At 55.8% G+C, this 18,614-nt stretch overlaps 7 protein-coding genes across 7 annotated transcripts; 5 read left to right on the top strand and 2 right to left on the bottom strand.

Moving 5' to 3' along the window:
• Positions 1–262: 262 nt before the first annotated feature.
• Positions 263–1,876, top strand: GMORB2_2726 (splicing factor 3A subunit 3; the record flags this gene model as incomplete). Its single annotated transcript, XM_035464704.1, has 2 exons — positions 263–355; positions 419–1,876. 2 exons carry the CDS (start codon positions 263–265, stop codon positions 1,874–1,876), a joined length of 1,551 nt encoding a protein of 516 aa, XP_035319374.1.
• A 470-nt stretch (positions 1,877–2,346) lies between these two features.
• Positions 2,347–3,427, top strand: GMORB2_2725 (structure-specific endonuclease subunit SLX1; the record flags this gene model as incomplete). Its single annotated transcript, XM_035464703.1, has 2 exons — positions 2,347–2,591; positions 2,713–3,427. The coding sequence occupies 2 exons, from the start codon at positions 2,347–2,349 to the stop codon at positions 3,425–3,427; spliced, it is 960 nt and encodes a 319-aa protein (XP_035319373.1).
• A 1,673-nt stretch (positions 3,428–5,100) lies between these two features.
• On the top strand, positions 5,101–10,580 carry GMORB2_2724 ([histone H3]-trimethyl-L-lysine4 demethylase; the record flags this gene model as incomplete). Its single annotated transcript, XM_035464702.1, has 4 exons — positions 5,101–5,529; positions 5,597–5,645; positions 5,732–9,407; positions 9,467–10,580. 4 exons carry the CDS (start codon positions 5,101–5,103, stop codon positions 10,578–10,580), a joined length of 5,268 nt encoding a protein of 1,755 aa, XP_035319372.1.
• Positions 10,581–11,357: 777 nt separating this feature from the next.
• Positions 11,358–12,716, bottom strand: GMORB2_2723 (GTP cyclohydrolase IA; the record flags this gene model as incomplete). Its single annotated transcript, XM_035464701.1, has 3 exons — positions 11,358–11,576; positions 11,829–12,133; positions 12,281–12,716. 3 exons carry the CDS (start codon positions 12,714–12,716, stop codon positions 11,358–11,360), a joined length of 960 nt encoding a protein of 319 aa, XP_035319371.1.
• A 1,090-nt stretch (positions 12,717–13,806) lies between these two features.
• Positions 13,807–15,177, top strand: GMORB2_2722 (uncharacterized protein; the record flags this gene model as incomplete). Its single annotated transcript, XM_035464700.1, has 3 exons — positions 13,807–14,448; positions 14,563–14,737; positions 15,005–15,177. The coding sequence occupies 3 exons, from the start codon at positions 13,807–13,809 to the stop codon at positions 15,175–15,177; spliced, it is 990 nt and encodes a 329-aa protein (XP_035319370.1).
• Positions 15,178–15,570: 393 nt separating this feature from the next.
• Positions 15,571–16,637, bottom strand: GMORB2_2721 (Survival protein SurE; the record flags this gene model as incomplete). The annotated part of the gene is made up of 2 exons (XM_035464699.1): positions 15,571–16,373; positions 16,436–16,637. The coding sequence occupies 2 exons, from the start codon at positions 16,635–16,637 to the stop codon at positions 15,571–15,573; spliced, it is 1,005 nt and encodes a 334-aa protein (XP_035319369.1).
• An 836-nt stretch (positions 16,638–17,473) lies between these two features.
• Positions 17,474–18,470, top strand: GMORB2_2720 (large subunit ribosomal protein L1; the record flags this gene model as incomplete). The annotated part of the gene is made up of 2 exons (XM_035464698.1): positions 17,474–17,715; positions 17,807–18,470. The coding sequence occupies 2 exons, from the start codon at positions 17,474–17,476 to the stop codon at positions 18,468–18,470; spliced, it is 906 nt and encodes a 301-aa protein (XP_035319368.1).
• Between the last annotated feature and the right edge of the window lie 144 nt (positions 18,471–18,614).

Here is an 18,614-nt window from a genome sequence, read left to right as displayed (position 1 = left end):
CTTCTATCAGATCCGAGGTCACGTCACACCCACCAGACTCCAGGAAATTTTAGCTCGCCTGCGCCGGTATTTCTTCGGCTCTATACCTACGCCACCAATTCTGCCGGCGAAACGCGCCCTGAATTGCTTCAACTTTTTCGTCATCATCACCTTTTCTACGCCATCTTCCACTCCCCCTCCTTCTCGTGTCCCTTTATTCACTTGAACGACTCTCCCACATTCCAATTGCTTATTTGCGCTTGTCCCCGCCTCTCTATAGAAGATGTTCGTCCTGGAGGAGCAACGTTATATCCACGAGGACCTGGAACGTCTAGAGCAAGGAATCGCGGACCGCCTCCATGATGACCCCAAGCATGTAGGTTCAATCCGGTTCTTCTGTATCAGCAGACCTGCTTGCTGACATAATTGTTCTTGACAGATCCGCGACCGTCTAGAGCGGGACCATGAGGTTTCGCAGCTCCTTGACCAGATCCAAAGCCAGTCTAGCAAGCTGATTGACATCTACAAAGACGAGACCGGCGCGCGCGCGAGCGAGATCCAGCAACTCGGCACGGACGATCCCTTCGAGGAGTTTTACAAGCAGCTCAAGGATGTGCGGGACCACCACTTGAGGTACCCCAACGAGCAGGCCGAGAATTCGGAGCAGCGATACAAGCCGCGCAGGCCCGCCGAAGGCGAGGTGCTGCCCTCCATCGTCGACACCCTCTTTTCCGGCGAGGAGGCCTACGGTCGCTTCTTCGACCTAAACATGTGCCACGAAAGCTACCTCAACCTGCCCAACGTCAAGCGTCTGTCTTACCTGCAGTATCTCGAGGCATTCGACAACTTTGCGCCTGGCGCCAGTGGCCTCAAGAGGGGCGACAAGCTGACAGACCAGTACTTCAAGTACGTGGGCGAGCTGGCGAGCTACCTCGAGTCATTTATGCGGCGGACAAGGCCCCTGGAGAATGTGGACAAGATGTTGGAGACCTTCGACGACGAGTTTGATGTCGTGTGGAACAAGGACGAGGTGGAAGGGTGGCAGCAGGAGAAGCTGGCCGACGAGTCCTCGGCCGCCGCCAAGGATACCAGCTCCGCCGAGGCCGTGTGGTGCGCTGATTGCGAGAGGGAGTTTAAGAATGAAAATGTCTACAAGAACCATCTCACCGGACGAAAACACATCAAGGCCGCAGAGCAGCGCAAGTCCCGACTGAACGAGGGATCAACTGACGACAAAACGACGGCCAACGGCACATCAGCAAGGGGACCGTCCGCAACAAGGCTCAAGGAGAAGGCGGTGGCGGAGCGCGAGAACCGCGTCAAGCGCCTGGCGGCAGCCATGAGCACGGAGCGCAGCGACACCCGCGTCAACGTCGAGCGGAAGCAGGGCATGACGGAGCGCGAGCGCCAGCAAGAGCTCGAGAACTTCCTCAACTCGTCATCCGAGGGTGCTCTGGCCCGCGGGTATGTCAACGGAGGCGGCGAAGGTGACGAGGACGACGAGGATGGCGAGGAAAAGATCTACAACCCCCTCAAGCTCCCACTCGCGTGGGATGGCAAGCCCATCCCCTTTTGGCTGTACCGCCTGCACGGTCTGGGCGTCGAGTTCCCCTGCGAGATCTGCGGAAACTTTGTGTACATGGGTCGCCGTGCCTTTGACAAGCACTTCAACGAGGCCCGTCACATCTACGGCCTCAAGTGCCTGGGCATCAGCAGTGCGCACCTGTTCCGCGACATTACAAAGATTGACGAGGCCATGAGGCTGTGGGAGAAGATCCAGCGCGAGAGGAGGAGAGTGAATGTTGACGACGGGAGCGTTGTGCAGATGGAGGACGCGGACGGTAACGTCATGCCTGAAAAGGTCTATTACGATCTCCAGAAGCAGGGTCTCCTGTAGAGGCAATAGAGACGGAGAGAGAAACAAAAAGAAAGAAAGCGGTGTAATATTGAACATATAGGAGTTTGGGGGTATACTCTTTTTTTTCTTCACTTGTCTGGGGACTTGTATATATAGCAATACCATTCTTTTTTTCAACTTTGCTTCTACTACAAGATCATTCACATACCTATACTGGTACAAGTATCATGCTTTGTTGTCTTTTAATTGATTCCGTATTCATACTTGTACGACTGTATGCCGGTTCTTTCGTCTTGAATGTGGCTTACATAAGACGATTTCTGTACGTTCTTCTACTACTGGGCGCGCGACGAGCTCCTTTCCAATGACGAAACAATCAAATTTGGCGACAGTCACGAAACGAAACAGCTGACGCGTGTTTTGTGTACCCGGGATACAGATCGCTGCGCATAGCCACATGATGTCCTAGTTCTAACGCAACCCCTCGACAAAGGGATAGGAGAAGAAGCATGACACCACAGGCGAAACCTCCTGCACCCCTTCCAGCCCTATACACGGTATACGTGCTGCGGTCGACGGTGCGACGAGCATCTCTATATATCGGATCGACGCCCAACCCTCCTCGACGGCTGAAGCAGCACAATGGCGACGCCAAGGGTGGCGCGGCGCGGACGTCGCGGGATACACTACGGCCTTGGGAGATGATTGCTCTCGTGTCGGGGTTTCCCAGCATGGTAGCGGCGCTCAAGTTTGAGTATGCTTCTTCTCGTCTCTTTCTTTTCCCTTTTTATGCAGAAAGATGACATGACCGGAAAACGAGATGAAGAGAAGGAAAGGGAAAAGAAAAAAAAAAATACAGCGGCTAACCAGGACAGATGGGCATTGACAAACCCTCACCTGTCGCTACATATCCCCGACGAGGCGCGCATCGCCACATCAACGCAGAGAAAGCGAAATGGCATGCCGAAACGGCCACCGCACACCCTGAGGTCCATCATGTCCAACATACACCTTCTCACTGGGGTGCCTAGCTTCGTCAAGTGGCCGCTCAACCTGCACTTCATGGCCAGGGATGCGCGGTCGACGTGGGACGAGTGGCTCCGGTCGAGCGACAAGAGTGCACGGGGAGGATTGAAAATCTACGAAGACTTTGGGCCGGACGTGCCATCGTCCAAGTCTGCAGCAGCACCACCGGCGCACGGTATTCACGCCTTACCGCTTGACTACACGCCCATGATAGAGTACGTGGCAAAGGCGCACGGCGTGGTGTCATTTGAGCAGGAGGGAGAATGTGTTCACTGTGAGCAGACGTTGGAGTCTGGAGGTGGACTGCATCCCATGTGTCCCCACGCCGGATGCGATGCCATGGGTCATCTTACCTGCTGGGGAGATGGGGCACGGCGAGCCGCAGATGATGAGAGGAGTGTGCTGCCCAGCGCGTGTGTATGTCCGTCGTGCGGGGGGGAGATACGATGGGGCGATATGATGAAGGAGCTCAGTCTGCGTGTCAGGGGACAGAAGGAGGTTGAGAAGCTGCTCAAAAAGAAGAAGAGGATTGACAAGGTGGCGGCGTCCCAATCTCAAGCATGAGAGTTCTTTTTCACCAGGGTATAGTGTATGCATGTGTACCAACGTAGTTTTTTTATGTGATCAACGAGATGTTATTGAAAATCATTATGAATTACTATGGCATTCGAGCAATGATAAAATAAAATGGCAATAACGAACAAATGCATATACCAGGAATATATGCGCTTCAATCACCATGCCTCGAAGTGATTTGCGTCGGCAATGAAGTGTGGAAGCGGGTCGGATGTCGTCCTCAGTGGATCCCCCTGGAGTGCCGTGGCCTTGTAGGTTCCAAGCGACTGGAGATTGCCGGATACCGAGAGGCGCCGAGGAGGGGAAGAGGGGTTACGTAAGATCAGATATGGTAAAAAAAAAAGGAAGGACGGAAAAATAAGAGAGAAGGGAAAATGAAAAAAAAAAAAAAAAAAAAAAGAGGAAGGGACAAGAGCCATGATTGGAGAGAAAAGAATAATATAGGCCACAAGTGTGAGTGGAACGAAGAAGCTTCCTGGATAAAGAGAAAGAAGTCCCGGGTTCGGTGGGACGGAGATGTTGGTTTGAGGGCTGAGGCAAATTATGGGGACACAACGGAGTAGATGCATTACTAGAGAACTATTACATACGAGTACGAGTAAAGATTTTTAAAAAAAAGGTATTACTGGTGGTAATGGGCTCTATCAATCAATACTGTACGAGTATTACCTCGTACATGTACAATAGCACCGATTTAAACGGTTGTAGCATTCTCCTTGTACGGCTACCGAGTAGTAGCTGTAATGAGTGTTAATGGTAGAATAGTACCAACATCAAGCGAATTACCCGGTACCCAAGATATCCAGTCACGTGTTTCATTTTATAAGTACTGGATACCTGAGGCAGCGTACATCTAATGCCGCGTGCATCACCAACTCTCCCGCAGGAGCGGACCATCCACTCTTGTACCCAGTACAGCGACTCGCGCACTCGAAAGCTACGTACCCAGGTATCGCACCAGGCCCTGCTCATGCTCATGCCTGTCGGTGATGGTGCGTGTCGCTAACTTCCGCCCTTCCTCACTCCGTCCGTCGTCGTCTCTCTCCCTCTCTCCATCCTCTTCCCTCTCTCTCTGCCTCATTTGGCGCGCCGGCAGACGTAATATCCACACACACACACACACACACACACCATCAACCCTCGTGTGACACTTTCCCACCCCTCACTCGACATACTTCTCTTCATTTCATTCCATTCCTTTTTTTTATATCTTTACTTTTATAAAACGTTTCACCTTCGCTCCCGTCAAGTATAAAAAACTGTGAGTTGTTGGGATCGTCCGTGTTACCGTGTTAGTGGCTTTCGTGGAGACTCATCCGGTCACCATTCGCCTGCAAGAAAGAGAAGGAAAGCTCTCTCGAATGCACGCAGACACATCTTCCTCCTTTGACGGGTGAAATTGCTATGAGGAGTTCCTTTCTGACTCTATAGGGAAAACAAGATAATACGCGAGATATCGCCGTCCACTTTCAACCATCGCCCCTCGACGCTAGCATGCATCATCAACTATAGTCTTTTCGCGTATGGAAACCCCGAACAAGAGTGGCCTCTCTCTGACCAGACTTGTCGACATCGCGCCTTTCGTATAACCGTTCTCTCCTTTCTATCAATTGCATGCGCTCTACCGATTGAACCATCCGACACATCCATCTGCGCTAGCCATGGGCTCTACCCCGATCGCTGGCGCCACGGCCAGTGCTGCCCCCAATGCCAATAGCCGCAACGCCAGCGCGAGGAGTTCGCCCGCCGTCGGTGGCCCTGGTGCCAACGGCTCCTTGCCCAAAGATAAGATCAACTCCAACGGATACCACCCCGCGAACCCCCACAAGCCCCTCAGCACCCTCGTCAGCCCGCCCCTGGACATGTCGACAGTCGAGCGTCGCGGCCAGCCAAGCGCCGTCCCAGAACCTACCAAGCCTCGCATCCGGCCCCTGGGCATCGAGGAGGCCCCGACATACTTCCCCACCGAAGCCGAGTTTCGTGATCCACTGGAATACATCAAGAAGATCTCGCCAGAGGCCTCGCGCTACGGCATCTGCAAGGTCGTCCCGCCCGATTCGTGGAACCCTACGTTTCCCATTGATACCGAAGTATGCTTGACACCCCGTCCTTCGTGCTACATGTCAATTAACCGCCATCACTGACACGTATCCGTAGAAATTCCACTTCAGAACTCGAAAGCAGGAGCTCAACTCAGTCGAAGGAAGTGAGTGATTCTTCTTGTTCCCGCATGCCCGCAGCCCCAATGTTCCAGCCCCTGCCATTGTGTGTTCTAACCCCAAACGACTGCAGGCACGAGGGCCAATCTCACATACCTGGACGGTCTCACGAAATACCACAAACAGCAGGGCAGCAATCTTCATCGCCTGCCGTATGTCGACAAGAAACCCCTCGATCTGTACCGACTCAAGAAGGCTGTCGAATCCCGCGGAGGCTTTGATAAAGTCTGCAAGCTCAAGAAGTGGGCTGAGATTGGTCGTGATCTTGGGTATAGTGGCAAGATCATGTCATCGCTGTCGACATCGCTGAAGAACTCGTATCAGCGCTGGCTGTGCCCTTACGAAGACTATCTGCGCGCTGCCAAGCCTGGTGTCCACCAACAGCTGGAGGCAGAATATGGCGGGCCCTTGACCCCTAGCCCTGCAGTCACCCCGGTCAAGAGGTCTACCGTCAACACGCCCATGGGGACCGGCGGGAACTCGCCGACACAGCAGACCTCCGATGTCCTGCAGACGGGTCTCAACGGTATCAAGGACGAGGCGCACGACACGCCCATGCCCGATGCCAGACCTTCGCCCGTTGCTCGCGTCCCCTTGCCTGGGTTCGCCACCGTCAATTCCGGCTTCACCAGCGTCAACCGTCCTGCCAACCGAGATAGCCTCGGCTTGACGCCCGAACCCGCCCGCAACGGCACCCCTGCAGCGTCTGCCAGAAACACACCCGAGGCGCGCCCGTCGGCCCTGGGCTCTGCGGCCGTGCTGAAGCGTCAGCAGAGCTGCGACAGCCTCTCCGAATCAGCCAAGAAGGACGCCGAGGCCGACAGTGCAGAGGGCTCTAACCGCCGAAGCAAGCGACTCAAGCGAGAGGTCGCTCCCACCGTGGCCGGCTCATACATGTCGCAATTTCGCCCCTCAGTGCCCCGCGTCCCGCGCGAAGAGGATATCCCCGTCGGCGAGAAGTGTGCGACGTGTGGGAAGGGCGACAGTGGTGAACAGCTCATCGAGTGCGAATCATGCGACAACTCGTACCACCTGCAGTGCCTGGACCCACCCCCGAAGCGTAAGCCCGATGCGGAGTGGAACTGCCCGCGCTGCCTAGTTGGCGACGGATACTTTGGCTTTGAGGAGGGAGGCCTGTACTCGCTGAAGCAGTTCCAGCAAAAGGCCAACGACTTCAAGCAGGGCTACTTCGAGGCCAAGATGCCATCCGACCAGAAGGGCGATGGCCACCGCCCCGTCACCGAGGAGGATGTGGAGAATGAGTTCTGGCGGTTGGTGACGGACCTGGAGGAGACCATCGAGGTCGAGTACGGTGCCGACATTCACTGCACCACTCACGGGTCCGGCTTCCCGACGCTCGAGCGCCAACCCAGCGACCCTTACTCGTCCGACCTGTGGAACCTGAACGTGCTGCCCTTCCATCCTGACAGCTTGTTCCGGCATATCAAGTCTGACATCTCGGGCATGACAGTGCCGTGGGTCTACGTCGGAATGATCTTTTCTACGTTCTGCTGGCACAACGAGGATCACCTAGCCTACTCGGCCAACTACCAGCACTTTGGCGCCACCAAGACGTGGTACGGAATCCCAGGAGAGGACACGGAAAAGTTTGAGGCAGCCATGCGGGAGACGGTGCCGGAGCTCTTCGAGACGCAGCCGGACCTGCTGTTCCAACTCGTCACGCTACTGACGCCCGAGCAGCTCAGGAAGGCCGGCGTCAGGGTCTACGCGGTAGACCAGCGCGCGGGACAGTTTGTCCTCACTTTCCCCAAGGCTTACCATGCAGGCTTCAACCATGGCTTCAACTTTAACGAGGCCGTTAACTTTGCCCCGAGCGACTGGGAGCCGTTTGGCTACGAAGGCGTGGAGCGGCTGCAGATGTTCCGGAGACAGCCGTGCTTCTCGCACGATGAGCTCCTCTGGACCGCCGCGGAGGGTAGCTCTCAAGGGCTGACAATTCAGACAGCAAAATGGCTGGCACCGGCTCTGGACCGTGTGCGCAAGCGCGAGTCATCGCAGCGTAGGGACTTCATCGACAAGCACCTCGAATCCAATCCCCACCGGTGCCGCACCTTTGGCAGGGGCGACGACGCGTGCCCACTCACGTTTGAGACCATCGATGAGGACGTGGCGGATGAGAACGAGCAGTGCTGCGCGTACTGCAAGGCGTTTGCGTACCTGTCGCGCTTCAAGTGCCTGAAGTCCGGCAAGGTGCTCTGCATCGCCCACGCCGGGCACCACGCCTGCTGCGACCGCCCCGAGTCGGAGAGGCTCTTGGGCCTCGACCACGTGCTCATCTACCGGAAGACGGACGAGATGCTCACGGAAGCACACACCAAGGTGACGGAGAAGGCACACATCCCGGACCTATGGGAGAAAAAGTACCAGAAGCTGCTCGAGGAAGAGCCACGGCCGTCGCTCAAGTCCCTACGGGCCCTGCTACACGAAGGAGAGCGCATATCCCATGACCTGGATGCCATCCCCGTTGTGAAAGAGTTCGTCGATCGCTGCAATGACTGGGTTGAGGAAGCAACCACTTACCTGATACGGAAACAACAGAATCGCCGAAAGAATGAGCGAGTATGGCAGAATGGAAGCCGAAGGTCGATAGGATCGGCACCGGCACCGGCCTCGTCGACGTCCATGGCACAGCAGGACCAGCCACTACCACCGCCGCCGCCACCCCACCAGCTCAAGGAGAAAGAGTCGCGAAACGTGTCCAACATCCACCGGCTCCTCCAAGAGGCCGAGCACATCGGATTCGACTGCCCTGAGATACACCAGCTCCGGGACCGCGCCGAGGCAATCGAAAGTTTCCGGGAGACGGCGTCACGCTTCCTCGCCAACAAGGCCGCCATCGCCATGGAGCCGTGCCTGGAGCTCCTGGAGGAGGGTCGTTCCTTCAACGTCGGCATACCCGAGCTCGACGGGCTGTCACGGGTGCTCGAGCAGATGCAGTGGGACGACAAGGCGCGATCCAGCCGCAAGATGCTGCTGTCGCTCAGCGAAGTGCAGAGCCTCATAGAAGAGGGCAGGCGGCTGGAGATTCCGGCGTACAACGACCACCTGCAGTTCTGGAGCGAGCAGCTTCGGGCGGGCGAGGAGTGGGAGAAGAAGGTCAAGGAGCTGATACAGGCCGAGTTTGTGCACATAGGGCAGCTTGAGGCGCTGTCGGGGCAGGTGCAGGCGCGCGCGCTGCCCGTCTCAGGCGAGACGCAGAGGGCCGTCGACGGTATCCTGCACAAGCAACGCGAGGCCCACCGCCTGGTCCAGGACATGGCGGCGCGGTGCGCCAGTTCTGATTTCAGGGAAAGGCCAAAATACGCCGAGGCCGTCGAGATGATGAGGAACTTTGACGACCTGCACGCCAAGCCCAACGGCGCCATCGACATGGAGAATGAGCGGAAGCGGCACGAGGACTGGATGCGCAAGGGGAAGAAGCTGTTTGGCAAGTCCAACGCCCCGCTGCACATACTCAAGAGCCACCTGGAGCATGTCCTCGAACGAAACAGAGACTGCTTCGACACGGTCTACGATACACCTAGAATGCCCGGTGAGCCGGTGTCCAGGGAGGCGAGCCCAGAAGGCGGTGCTGTCGGTGCCGCTGGTGCCGAGGCCGTTGCTAAGGCCGATGCCGAGGCTGGGGCGAGTCGTCCTGAAGAGGGTAGTGGTCGGCCAAGACAGGTGTTTTGCATCTGTAGAAAGATGGAGGCCGGCATGATGATTGAGTGTGAGCTCTGTCATGAATGGTGAGCTATTGTCACTCCCTGCTCACCCCTTCTTTCTCAGTACTAACCCATCGAACAAGGTACCACTACAAGTGTCTCAAGATTGCCCGCGGCAAAGTCAAGGAAGACGAGAAATATACGTGTCCGATCTGCGACTGGCGGATGAAGATCCCACGGGACGCCTCACGACCTAAGCTAGAGGACCTGGTGGCACTGGTAGACGAGATCCAAACGCTTCCCTTCCAGCCAGAAGAGGAAGAGGTACTGCGACAGATCATCGACAACGCGCAGGGGTTCCGCGAGCACATCGCTCGGTTCTGCAACCCTATCGTCTCGACGGAAGCCGAGCTGAGCACGCAGCGGTTCTACCTGCGCAAGCTGGAGGGCGCCGAGGTGCTCCTCGCTTACGAGACCAACTTCTTCCGACAGGAACTGCACAAGCTATGCCCCGTGGCACCAGAGGCGCCACCCATCCTCGAGGTGTCGCTCAGCACGCGCAAGCCCCGACCGACGAAACTGCAGAAGATGCTGGCCGAGTACGGCGTGGACAACCCGGACGACCTGCCCGAGCACGCAAAGGGAAAGGCCAACAGCCTGCGTCGCAAGGCGGCCAACGCGGAGGCGGCGGCGGCGGCGGCGGCAGCAGCGCAGGCGTCCTCGTTGTCAGGGGGCACACGTCCGCCCACGTCGTCGCACAGCGCGTACCAGCCCCTATACTCCGGATCGTCACTCCCCCCCGGCCGCTCGGGGCGGTCCACGTCTCTGTCGGAGGATGACCGCCTGCACTCGGACCCGATGGATCTGGACGGGACGTCGTCGGTCCTGAACGGCGCGCAGTTACTGGAGGACAGGGTCCTACGAGGCGAGGTTGACGACGCGGAGCTCAACAAGGAGGAGGGCAAACGCAAGGCGCTCGAGATGCTGAGCCACCCGGAGCAAGGGCGCAGACAAGTCCAGAGGATCTGGGGGGCGGATGTGTTGGGACGTCAGCAGCAGTCACGCAGATCGACCAGCTCCGCAGCACCTGCCGAGCCTGCAGCAGCACCGGTAGCAGAAGGAAATGGTGATGATGAAGGAACCTCTGCCAAGGGCGGTGACGTCGATCAGATGCCTAAGGGTGTGGCGAATCAGGACGACGTGGACAAGGTGACGAAAGAAGAAGCAGTGCCGTCTAAGGGCGATGGATCGGATTGAAAAGAAGAAGGTTGGAAAAGAAGACAAGATGGATGGGGAACAACAGCGGGGGGCGTTTTTGCTTGGGGCGTTTTATTCGAAAAAGACTGGTGTGGGCTGGAGTAGGGGGGGGGAGGGGTAAATTCTTTGGTGTTGGCACGAGTTGTATGAGTATTGTTTCTTTCTTTCTTTCCTTCTTTCTTTTCCAGTCTTGTCTTCATATTAATTGTTATTCTAGTCAGAAAGAAAAAGGCTTAGATGGGTTTGCTCGGAGATATCAATATTGCTCTATATCTGTTTTCTTTCAAGTATTCGAGTAACACATACAACACATATTACAACACATACAACGCATATACATATGCATATGTACTATTATCTTGCAAAAGTGCATCATCTACGGTTTAGATGTAATTCTATGACTAGAGTGGAGACACGATTCACGTAACGATGTTGTCACGTCACATCGGTGATCACCATTAGAGACAGTGTTGGATACGATGACTATCATGAATGTTGTAAAAGTTACTATATACATAATACCTGTGAGAACTAATGTTGGAGACTTGTGCGTGTTGAAAGTCGCTGTGTTGAAAAGAAAAAGGCCAGAACACGACATATTATCACATGTCCTTTTGTTGAATTCTCCAAACGCCTTGTGCAGGAAGTAACAGATGGGAGATGAAGATGGTCAAAGCAGGGAAGACGAAATGGAAAGAAAAAAAAGGAAGCAAGATGATTTGGAAAAAAAAGGTATGAGAGAAGAAGAGAAGAGTGAGAATTCATCGGTCAAGATCATTACCGGTTAACACCGACGAGACTCAGAAACTCATTGCGAGTCTTGGACTTGCGCTCGAAGCAGCCGAGTACGCAAGAGGTGATGGTAGAGGCCGTCGTCTTCTCGACGCCCCTCATGGCCATGCAGAGGTGCTTTGCCTCCATGACGACGGCCACGCCCTGAGGTTTGAGGATCTCCATGATGGCGTGGGCGACCTCCTTTGTCAGACGCTCCTGGACCTGAAGGCGTCGGGAGTACATTTCCGCAATGCGGGGGAGCTTGGAAAGGCCAATTACGGTGTCGGATGGGATGTATCCGATGTGCATCTTTTCCCCCCCCCCTCGTCAGCAGAGAGATTTGAGAGATAAAGAGAGGGGAACGAGAAGGAGAATAGAGAGGGGGGAATAGAGAAGAGAGAAGAGCGAAGGAGAAGGAAGAAGAGAGAGGGAGGATGGAGAAGAGAGAGAAGGAGAAGAAGGAGAAGACGGTACCTTTCCAGCAAATGGTACGAGATGATGTTCACATAGGGAATTGACCTCTATATCCTTGACAATGACCATCTCATTGTGACCCTCGTGAAAGAGGGCACCGTTGACGATATCCTCGATGTTATCCTGGTAACCCTTTGTGAAGAAGAGGAGAGCCTTGGCATATCTCTCCGGCGTGGCCAGGAGGCCCTCCCGGTCTGCGTCCTCTCCCGCGCACTCGAGGAGGGTGCGTACAGCGCCGCTCATCTTCTCTAGACGCTCCTTGGCCTGCTCCTCCGTCTCCTGACGGCGTTGTCTAGTTCCGCGGCCTAGAGTGTCATTAGGGTCAGCTTTTCTCTACATCATCTATCCCTGTGCTCTTGTATTCCTTCTCTTTCTTCTTATTTTCCTTCATTCCCTCTCTTACTGTGTGCATTTCCCTTTGAAGAAGAAGGAGAAGGATGAGGAGGGCATACCTGGCCTGCTGAGACCGTCAAAATCAATGACGGGGACGGAAGAGGTGAACGAAGAAGAAGGAGCGGCGGCGGCGGTAGTCTTGACCACCACACCGCCCGATCCACCCTTTCCCTTTCCCTTGCCGTTCTTCTTCTCTCCGTTGACGGCGCTGCTGCTGCTGCTGCCGTGAGGCTCGTCGAGAGGGTCCCTGGCCGCCTTGCTCAGGCTGCTGCGGCGCGTGGCAAAGGTAGCGGGGTGGGCGACGGAACCGCCATCGTCGACGACGGTCGCGGTCTTGGAGGACGGCTTGGACTTCCCGTTGCGCCTGCTGCGCTTCCTAGATCGGGTGGATTCGTCGTCGCTAGACGTCGTCGCGCTCACGTCGTCGACGACTCGTCTCTTGGACTGCTGATGCCGCTGGTGCGACACTGAGTCGCTGCTGTCGGAGCGAGGCATCTGGGATACCGGAGGTTGGCGTCTGTCTGTGTGAGAAAGAGAGATTTCTCTTCTATGAGAAAGGGGAGGGGGGGTTGGGGGTTGGGATGGGGTCTTTCTCCGGAACAAAGATCGAGGTAGTAAGATGCAATGTAAAACTTGTTTGATAATGATCTTTTTAGTTTAGAGGAATAGAGAGAGAGAGAGAGAGAGAGAGAGAGAGAAGGGGGGGAGGAGGCAGCGAGCTACGTCTTTTTTTTTTTTTCTTGCCTCACTCTGCTGCTGTTGCTATGACGAAAAGTTGCGCCTACGAGAAAAGGTATGAAGGCGGGGGCGTAATAGTCGGCTTTGGTCGAATAACTCGCCGAAGAATCCGCCGGTGTTTTGTCTCTGACAAGGTCGAGATTTTTTAATCGCATTCGACTTTAAATTCTTCCTCTTATCGATGGACGTAGAGAAATCAAAGGTTCTTCTCAGGTTTCATACGGATGGTAAAGAACTCTTCAACACTGAGTCAGCTCCTCCAAAGACCGATTCAGGGACCATCTCCACTCGGATGCTCCCCGCCAAATCGACCAAGATAAATAATAATAATAATAATTATGATAGTAAACGCCTGACACTCGTACCATTTTTGAAAATGAGATAATCCCCTTCCCTTCCTTCTCCTCTCTCCCTTACTCTTCAATCTTCTATAGACTCTTGAATTATTCATTCCACAAGAAACAGGAAACCTCCCATCATTTCAAATCATCTTTACTCCTCCAACTTCTCTTTCAATGGCCGCACATCAATGTCTCGGTTCCTGAAGCCGATAACGTAAAGTCTGTACCGCCATGTCAATGTCCGAAAAGGAAAACAAAATCTACCCTGCACTCAAATCACGTGATCACCACCGAGACTCCGTCATCTCTCCCTCTCTACTCCGTAGCTTCACGCGTCATATCACCAACTCTCCCTGTGCGGCAACACGCGTTGATGATTTCTCTCCATCCCTCTCTCTTTCCTTCTCTTCTCCTCCTCCTCCCCCATTTTTCCTCCTTTATTGGCTAGCGCATTCACTTGCAGCCAGCGTCCCAACACATCGGCTCTCCCCCCCTTCTCCAGAAACATGGCCTCACCACCGCCTCCCACTGCGGGCTCCCCCCTAGCCATGTCCATGTCCCCCCCGAACCCGACGCCGGCCCAGCTTCCGGGCAAGAAGCGTTCGTCGACGCTGGACATACACTCAGCCCCGTCGAAGCGCCGCAAGCCGTCCCAGAGCACCAGCAATGCGCCTTCCCAGTCCCACCCTCTTCGCCAGACGTCGTTCCCGCCCGAGGCCCAGTCCCCCGGCGTGCGCTCCCCCTCGGTCGACACGATGTCCCACGTCAGCGGGAGCCAGGTCAGCGGGCTGACGGCCGCCGGCGCCAGGAAGAAGAAGAGGGGGCGCAAGGCCAAGAATGCCGCCGGTGGCGGGTCCGGCAACGCCAACGGCGATGACGCCGAGGCCACGTCCAGCCTTGTCGGCGGCAAGGCGTCCACGTCTGTCGCCGGGGGTGCGGGCGATAAGGACGGCGCTGCCGCCGGCGAGGACGACGACGAGGACGATAATCAGGAGATGGCGTTGGAGGACGTCGTCGCGCGCACCCAGGAGCAGAAGCAGGAGGAGGTTCGCCTCCGGGCCATGCTCGTCGAGGCCTTCGACTCGGAGCAGTACAGCCGCTACGAGCACTGGCGTGCTGCCAAGTTATCTGACGCTGTTGTCAAGAGGGTGTGTTTCTTCCTCTCCTCTCTTTCCTACCAGCCTCCTCCATCAACCTCCCTCACCAATCCGCCCCTCCCCTCCCTCCCAGAGGCCTGTTACTGACATCATGATGTACACTAGGTCGTAAATGCTACCGTCTCCCAGTCAGTCCCCCAGATGGTAAGCACCGCCGTCAAGGCCGTCGCCAAGCTCTTTGCCGGAGAAATCATCGAAGCCTCGCGCCAAGTACAGCTGGAGCTCATCCGGGCTGGAGAGGACCAGTCCGAGCTGCCAGACCCCAACCGCCCTCGCCCTCGTTCTCGTCCCGCCGCCTCCTCATCAAACACCACACCCGAGGTGAAGATGAAGCTAGAAGAGGAAGAGGGCGTGGAGGCAGAAGCACTGCCATCAGCACCAGCCAACGAGGCTGACGAGGGACAGAAACAGGATGGAGAAGAAGAAGGAGGAGGAGGAGGAGAAGGAGAGGAGGAGGAGGAGGGGGGGGAGGAGGGGGAAGAGGAAGAAGAAGAAGAAGAAGAAGAAGAAGAAGAAGAAGAAGAAGAAGAAGAAGAAGAAGAAAAAGATTATGACCCCAGGAGAGGACCCCTGCGACCAGAGCATCTGCGCGAGGCCTGGCGACGATACAGGCTCTCCGGCGAGAGTCGTGGGGTAGGCGTGCAGCAGATGTGGCATGCCCAGGCGCGGAATGGCGTCGACCGCTTCTCTACCAGGACAGGGAAGAGACTTTTCAAGTGAGATTGTTCAAATCCTCTTTGCTAAATATAATGGAGGGGATAGATGCGTTTCATGAAGCAATTTGCAATTTAGGAGGACTAATATACCCCTCGGGACCTACTGGTCCTTCTTTTTTCATACTCGGCGTTTTGTTAGGTTTTTTTTTTCTTGGGGGGGTTCCTCATTGGGCTGCATTGTATATTATATAGGAGTTTGGGGGGGTCCGTCATTCATCAGAGGCATATACATGAGACATGGCCCAGTTGTTTCTTCCTTCTCTTCTTCTTTCCCACATCATTCATCCATCTTGACACACTTGCTGCAATACGTCGTGTTACATACTACGGGACATCTCAACAGTGAACAGATTATACAAAGACAACGCTGTTGCTCAAGATCAGATAGACATGTGAGCTAATCGTAATCGTGATACTCCTCGTAATACTCCCCCTCGACATCTCCCCCATAATACTCCTCGTAATCCCCCTCAGATTCCGTCCAAGGCAAGCAAGCCATGATATCACCGACTCTTTCCACGACGATATCCTGCCGGTGATCATGTGGCGTCTTCCTGGTCTTCGCATCAGCGATGCTGACGGCAACAAAGCAGCCGTCCGACCCGAGGACGACGCTCTCGAGCGGCAGCCTCCTGGACCCGCACCACTCCACGTCCCCTTCGTCAAAGGGGCTGGGGTCGATGCGGCTGAGGACAAAGTGAAAGTTTTCGACGTCGCTGCACTCGTCGTCCACCTCGGGGAAGTTGACGTTGAGAAAGATGCTACGCGGAAGAAAGGGCGGTCCCCACGAGACGACATGGCCGACCAGCCTGGTGGCCAGCTGAGCGTACACGTGCCCCTCGACCGGCTCGGCCTCCTCCCCCCAGGGCCTCGTCGTGACCGACGCCCCCGAGAAGGCGATTGCGGGGATGCCGGCTCTTCCCGCGGCGTAGGCTGCCGCGGCGACGGTGCCGGACCGGTCGATGTTGCGGAACGTGTTGGACCCGACCTTGACGCCCGCCACGGCCAGTTCGGCGTCGCGCCCGTCCCACACGGAGGGGCCGATGGAGTCGATACCGTAGTGCATGCACGTCACTGGATACGAGTTGACCCAGTTGAGGTTGTAGTCTATGTCGTCCGTCCCCGTGGGACCGCTGCGCGCGCTGCAGCTGTCGTAGATGCATGGTTTGACGCGCGGTCGGGGTTCGCGATCTGCCCAGCCTTTGGGCATGTCATGTCAGCCCCCTCGGCTGCGGGCGGAAAGACATGTAGGGGACGCTCACCTGTACCGGACTGGTCGTCCGCTGTGCCTGCCAGGACGACACTGTGGCCTGCGTGTGTGAGGGCATGGTAGAGGGAGAGGGGGTAGCTCTCGGCCCATCCGTCGGCGGTGACCTGGATGATGCGAACGCCGTGAGCCGAGGGGACGTGAGAGCATGCTAGAAGGAGGAGGAGGAGGAGGAGGAGAAGGAGGAGAATCCCCATGATGCGGAGCGGAAGTAGAGCATTCGATACCGTATTTAGGTGCGCTTAGGAGTTCTCCACAGGTGCTGCGGTGGTATCGGGAGGATAACAGGGTACAGTCCAATGTCGAGCTGAATGCGAGAACAGGGTTCATTTTGAAGGCGGGCTGGAAGAGAGTCTTGTTGCTGCCTTGTCGTGGACAACGGGCTCCTGCCGCCATGCATTGTTTCCGTGTAAATCGATAGAATGATGACTACCGTTCGCGTAAATGGGGCCTCAGTAACAGGAGACGAGTGAGAAGGAGCGAAAGGACGAGAGCACGGAATGGTTTTCATTGTACTAGACGCCATACTCCGTACTGAGGATTAGTCTGTTGGTTCTGGTAAACACAATACTACCGTGTAAGATGGCATCTTTGAAGATGTCAGTCAATGGTGAATGGCAGTCGGCGATGGTGGTGGCCTCTAGTAAGAAGAAGCGAGTCGGTGCTGCGATACGCTACACGATGACCGGCTGAAGACGCGTAGGCCCCTGAACAATTGCCAATCTTCAAACACGGCTGGCCTATTTCGAAACAGAAACATTTCAATGAATAGAGTTGCTCATGAACTCATTCTTCCTCTCACTCCTGTGGATGATAATGCTTATTGCAATGTTGGAAATAGGCCACCGACCAGTTGGTAGTGGGGACATATCGATAAGAGAAATACGTACCTGACATCCAAGGCAACCGTTGCAAGTCAGCATTTTGCGCCTCTTCACGTATCCCAAAGAGCAGCAGCAAGTAGCTTTCCACCACCGTCTCATCGCATCGCCGACACCAGGCTAACAACCAGGGGGGAAAAAAAGCAAAGACCATGGCCCCCATCGATCGATGCCTGGCCTCGATGGCCAGGCTGTCCATCGCACAGCCACTCATGAGGCCCGCGGTGCCCACGATACCGCGATTCCTGGCGCCGTCGCTGGTGCAGAGCCGTCAGGCGTCGGTAGTACGCATCAAGGGAAAGCCGAAGAAGAAGAAGGTCCTCTCCAAGGACTTTAAGAGGCATCGTATCCAGAAGACGGACTTTCCGCAATTCTCTCTCTGCGAAGCCATGAGGTTATTATCCCCTCCCTTCTTATCAAAGTGTTTAGGGGGGAAAAAGATGGGAAGAAAGTAGCTAACCCGACCTCCTTTTAACACACGACAGAATTCTACGCGCCTACGAAGTCGGCCAGAACCCCGGATCGGTCAAGTACGAAACGCACATCCACCTCAAGACGCTGCGGAATGGCCCGGTAATCAAGAGCAGCATCCGCCTGCCCAACCCGGTGCAGAGCGAGTGGCAGATCGCCGTCATCTGCCCCGAGGGCAGCGAGGTGGCAACGGCGGCGACGGCGGCGGGCGCCAAGGCCGTCGGCGAGGAGACGCTGTTCGAGGCCATCCGCCAGGGCAACATTGAGTTCGACCGCCTGCTGTGCCACGAGTCCAGCGAGGCCGCCCTCAACAAGGCCGGCCTCGGCAGGATCCTCGGCCCCAAGGGCCTGATGCCCAGCCACAGGATGCAGACCATCACCAAGGACGTCGTGCGCGCCATGCGCGACTCGGCCGGCTCCTCCGAGTACCGGGAGAAGCAGGGCGTCATCCGCATGGCCATCGGCCAGCTGAGCAACACCCCCGACCAGCTCAGGCAGAACGTTGAGGCCGTCGTCAAGAAGATCCGCGCTCAGTGCGCCGACATGTCCGAGGACGTGCCCAAGGAGATTCACGAGGTCATCCTCAGCACCACCAACGGTCCTGCTATCAGCCTGAATGGAAAGTTCAAGGATGCCGAGGATAAGACTCTGCCCGAGCATCTGGCCAGTGTCATGTAAAAAAAAAAAAAAGAAGAAGAAGAAGAAACGAAAACGAAAAGGAGGGACAGCGGAGAGAGAGGGGGACAGAGAGAGAGTCATTGTATTATTGTATAATATTCGCAGTATATGGAAATCATTTTTTTCAATCAGGGCAAACGTCGT

The sequence above is a fragment of the Geosmithia morbida genome (genome assembly GCF_012550715.1).
Source record: "Geosmithia morbida isolate 1262 chromosome Unknown scaffold_14, whole genome shotgun sequence".
In the NCBI taxonomy this organism is placed as follows: Eukaryota; Fungi; Ascomycota; class Sordariomycetes; order Hypocreales; family Bionectriaceae; genus Geosmithia; species Geosmithia morbida.
The sequence above is the reverse complement of the archived record's forward strand: the minus strand, read 5'-3'. Positions and strand labels throughout refer to the sequence as shown.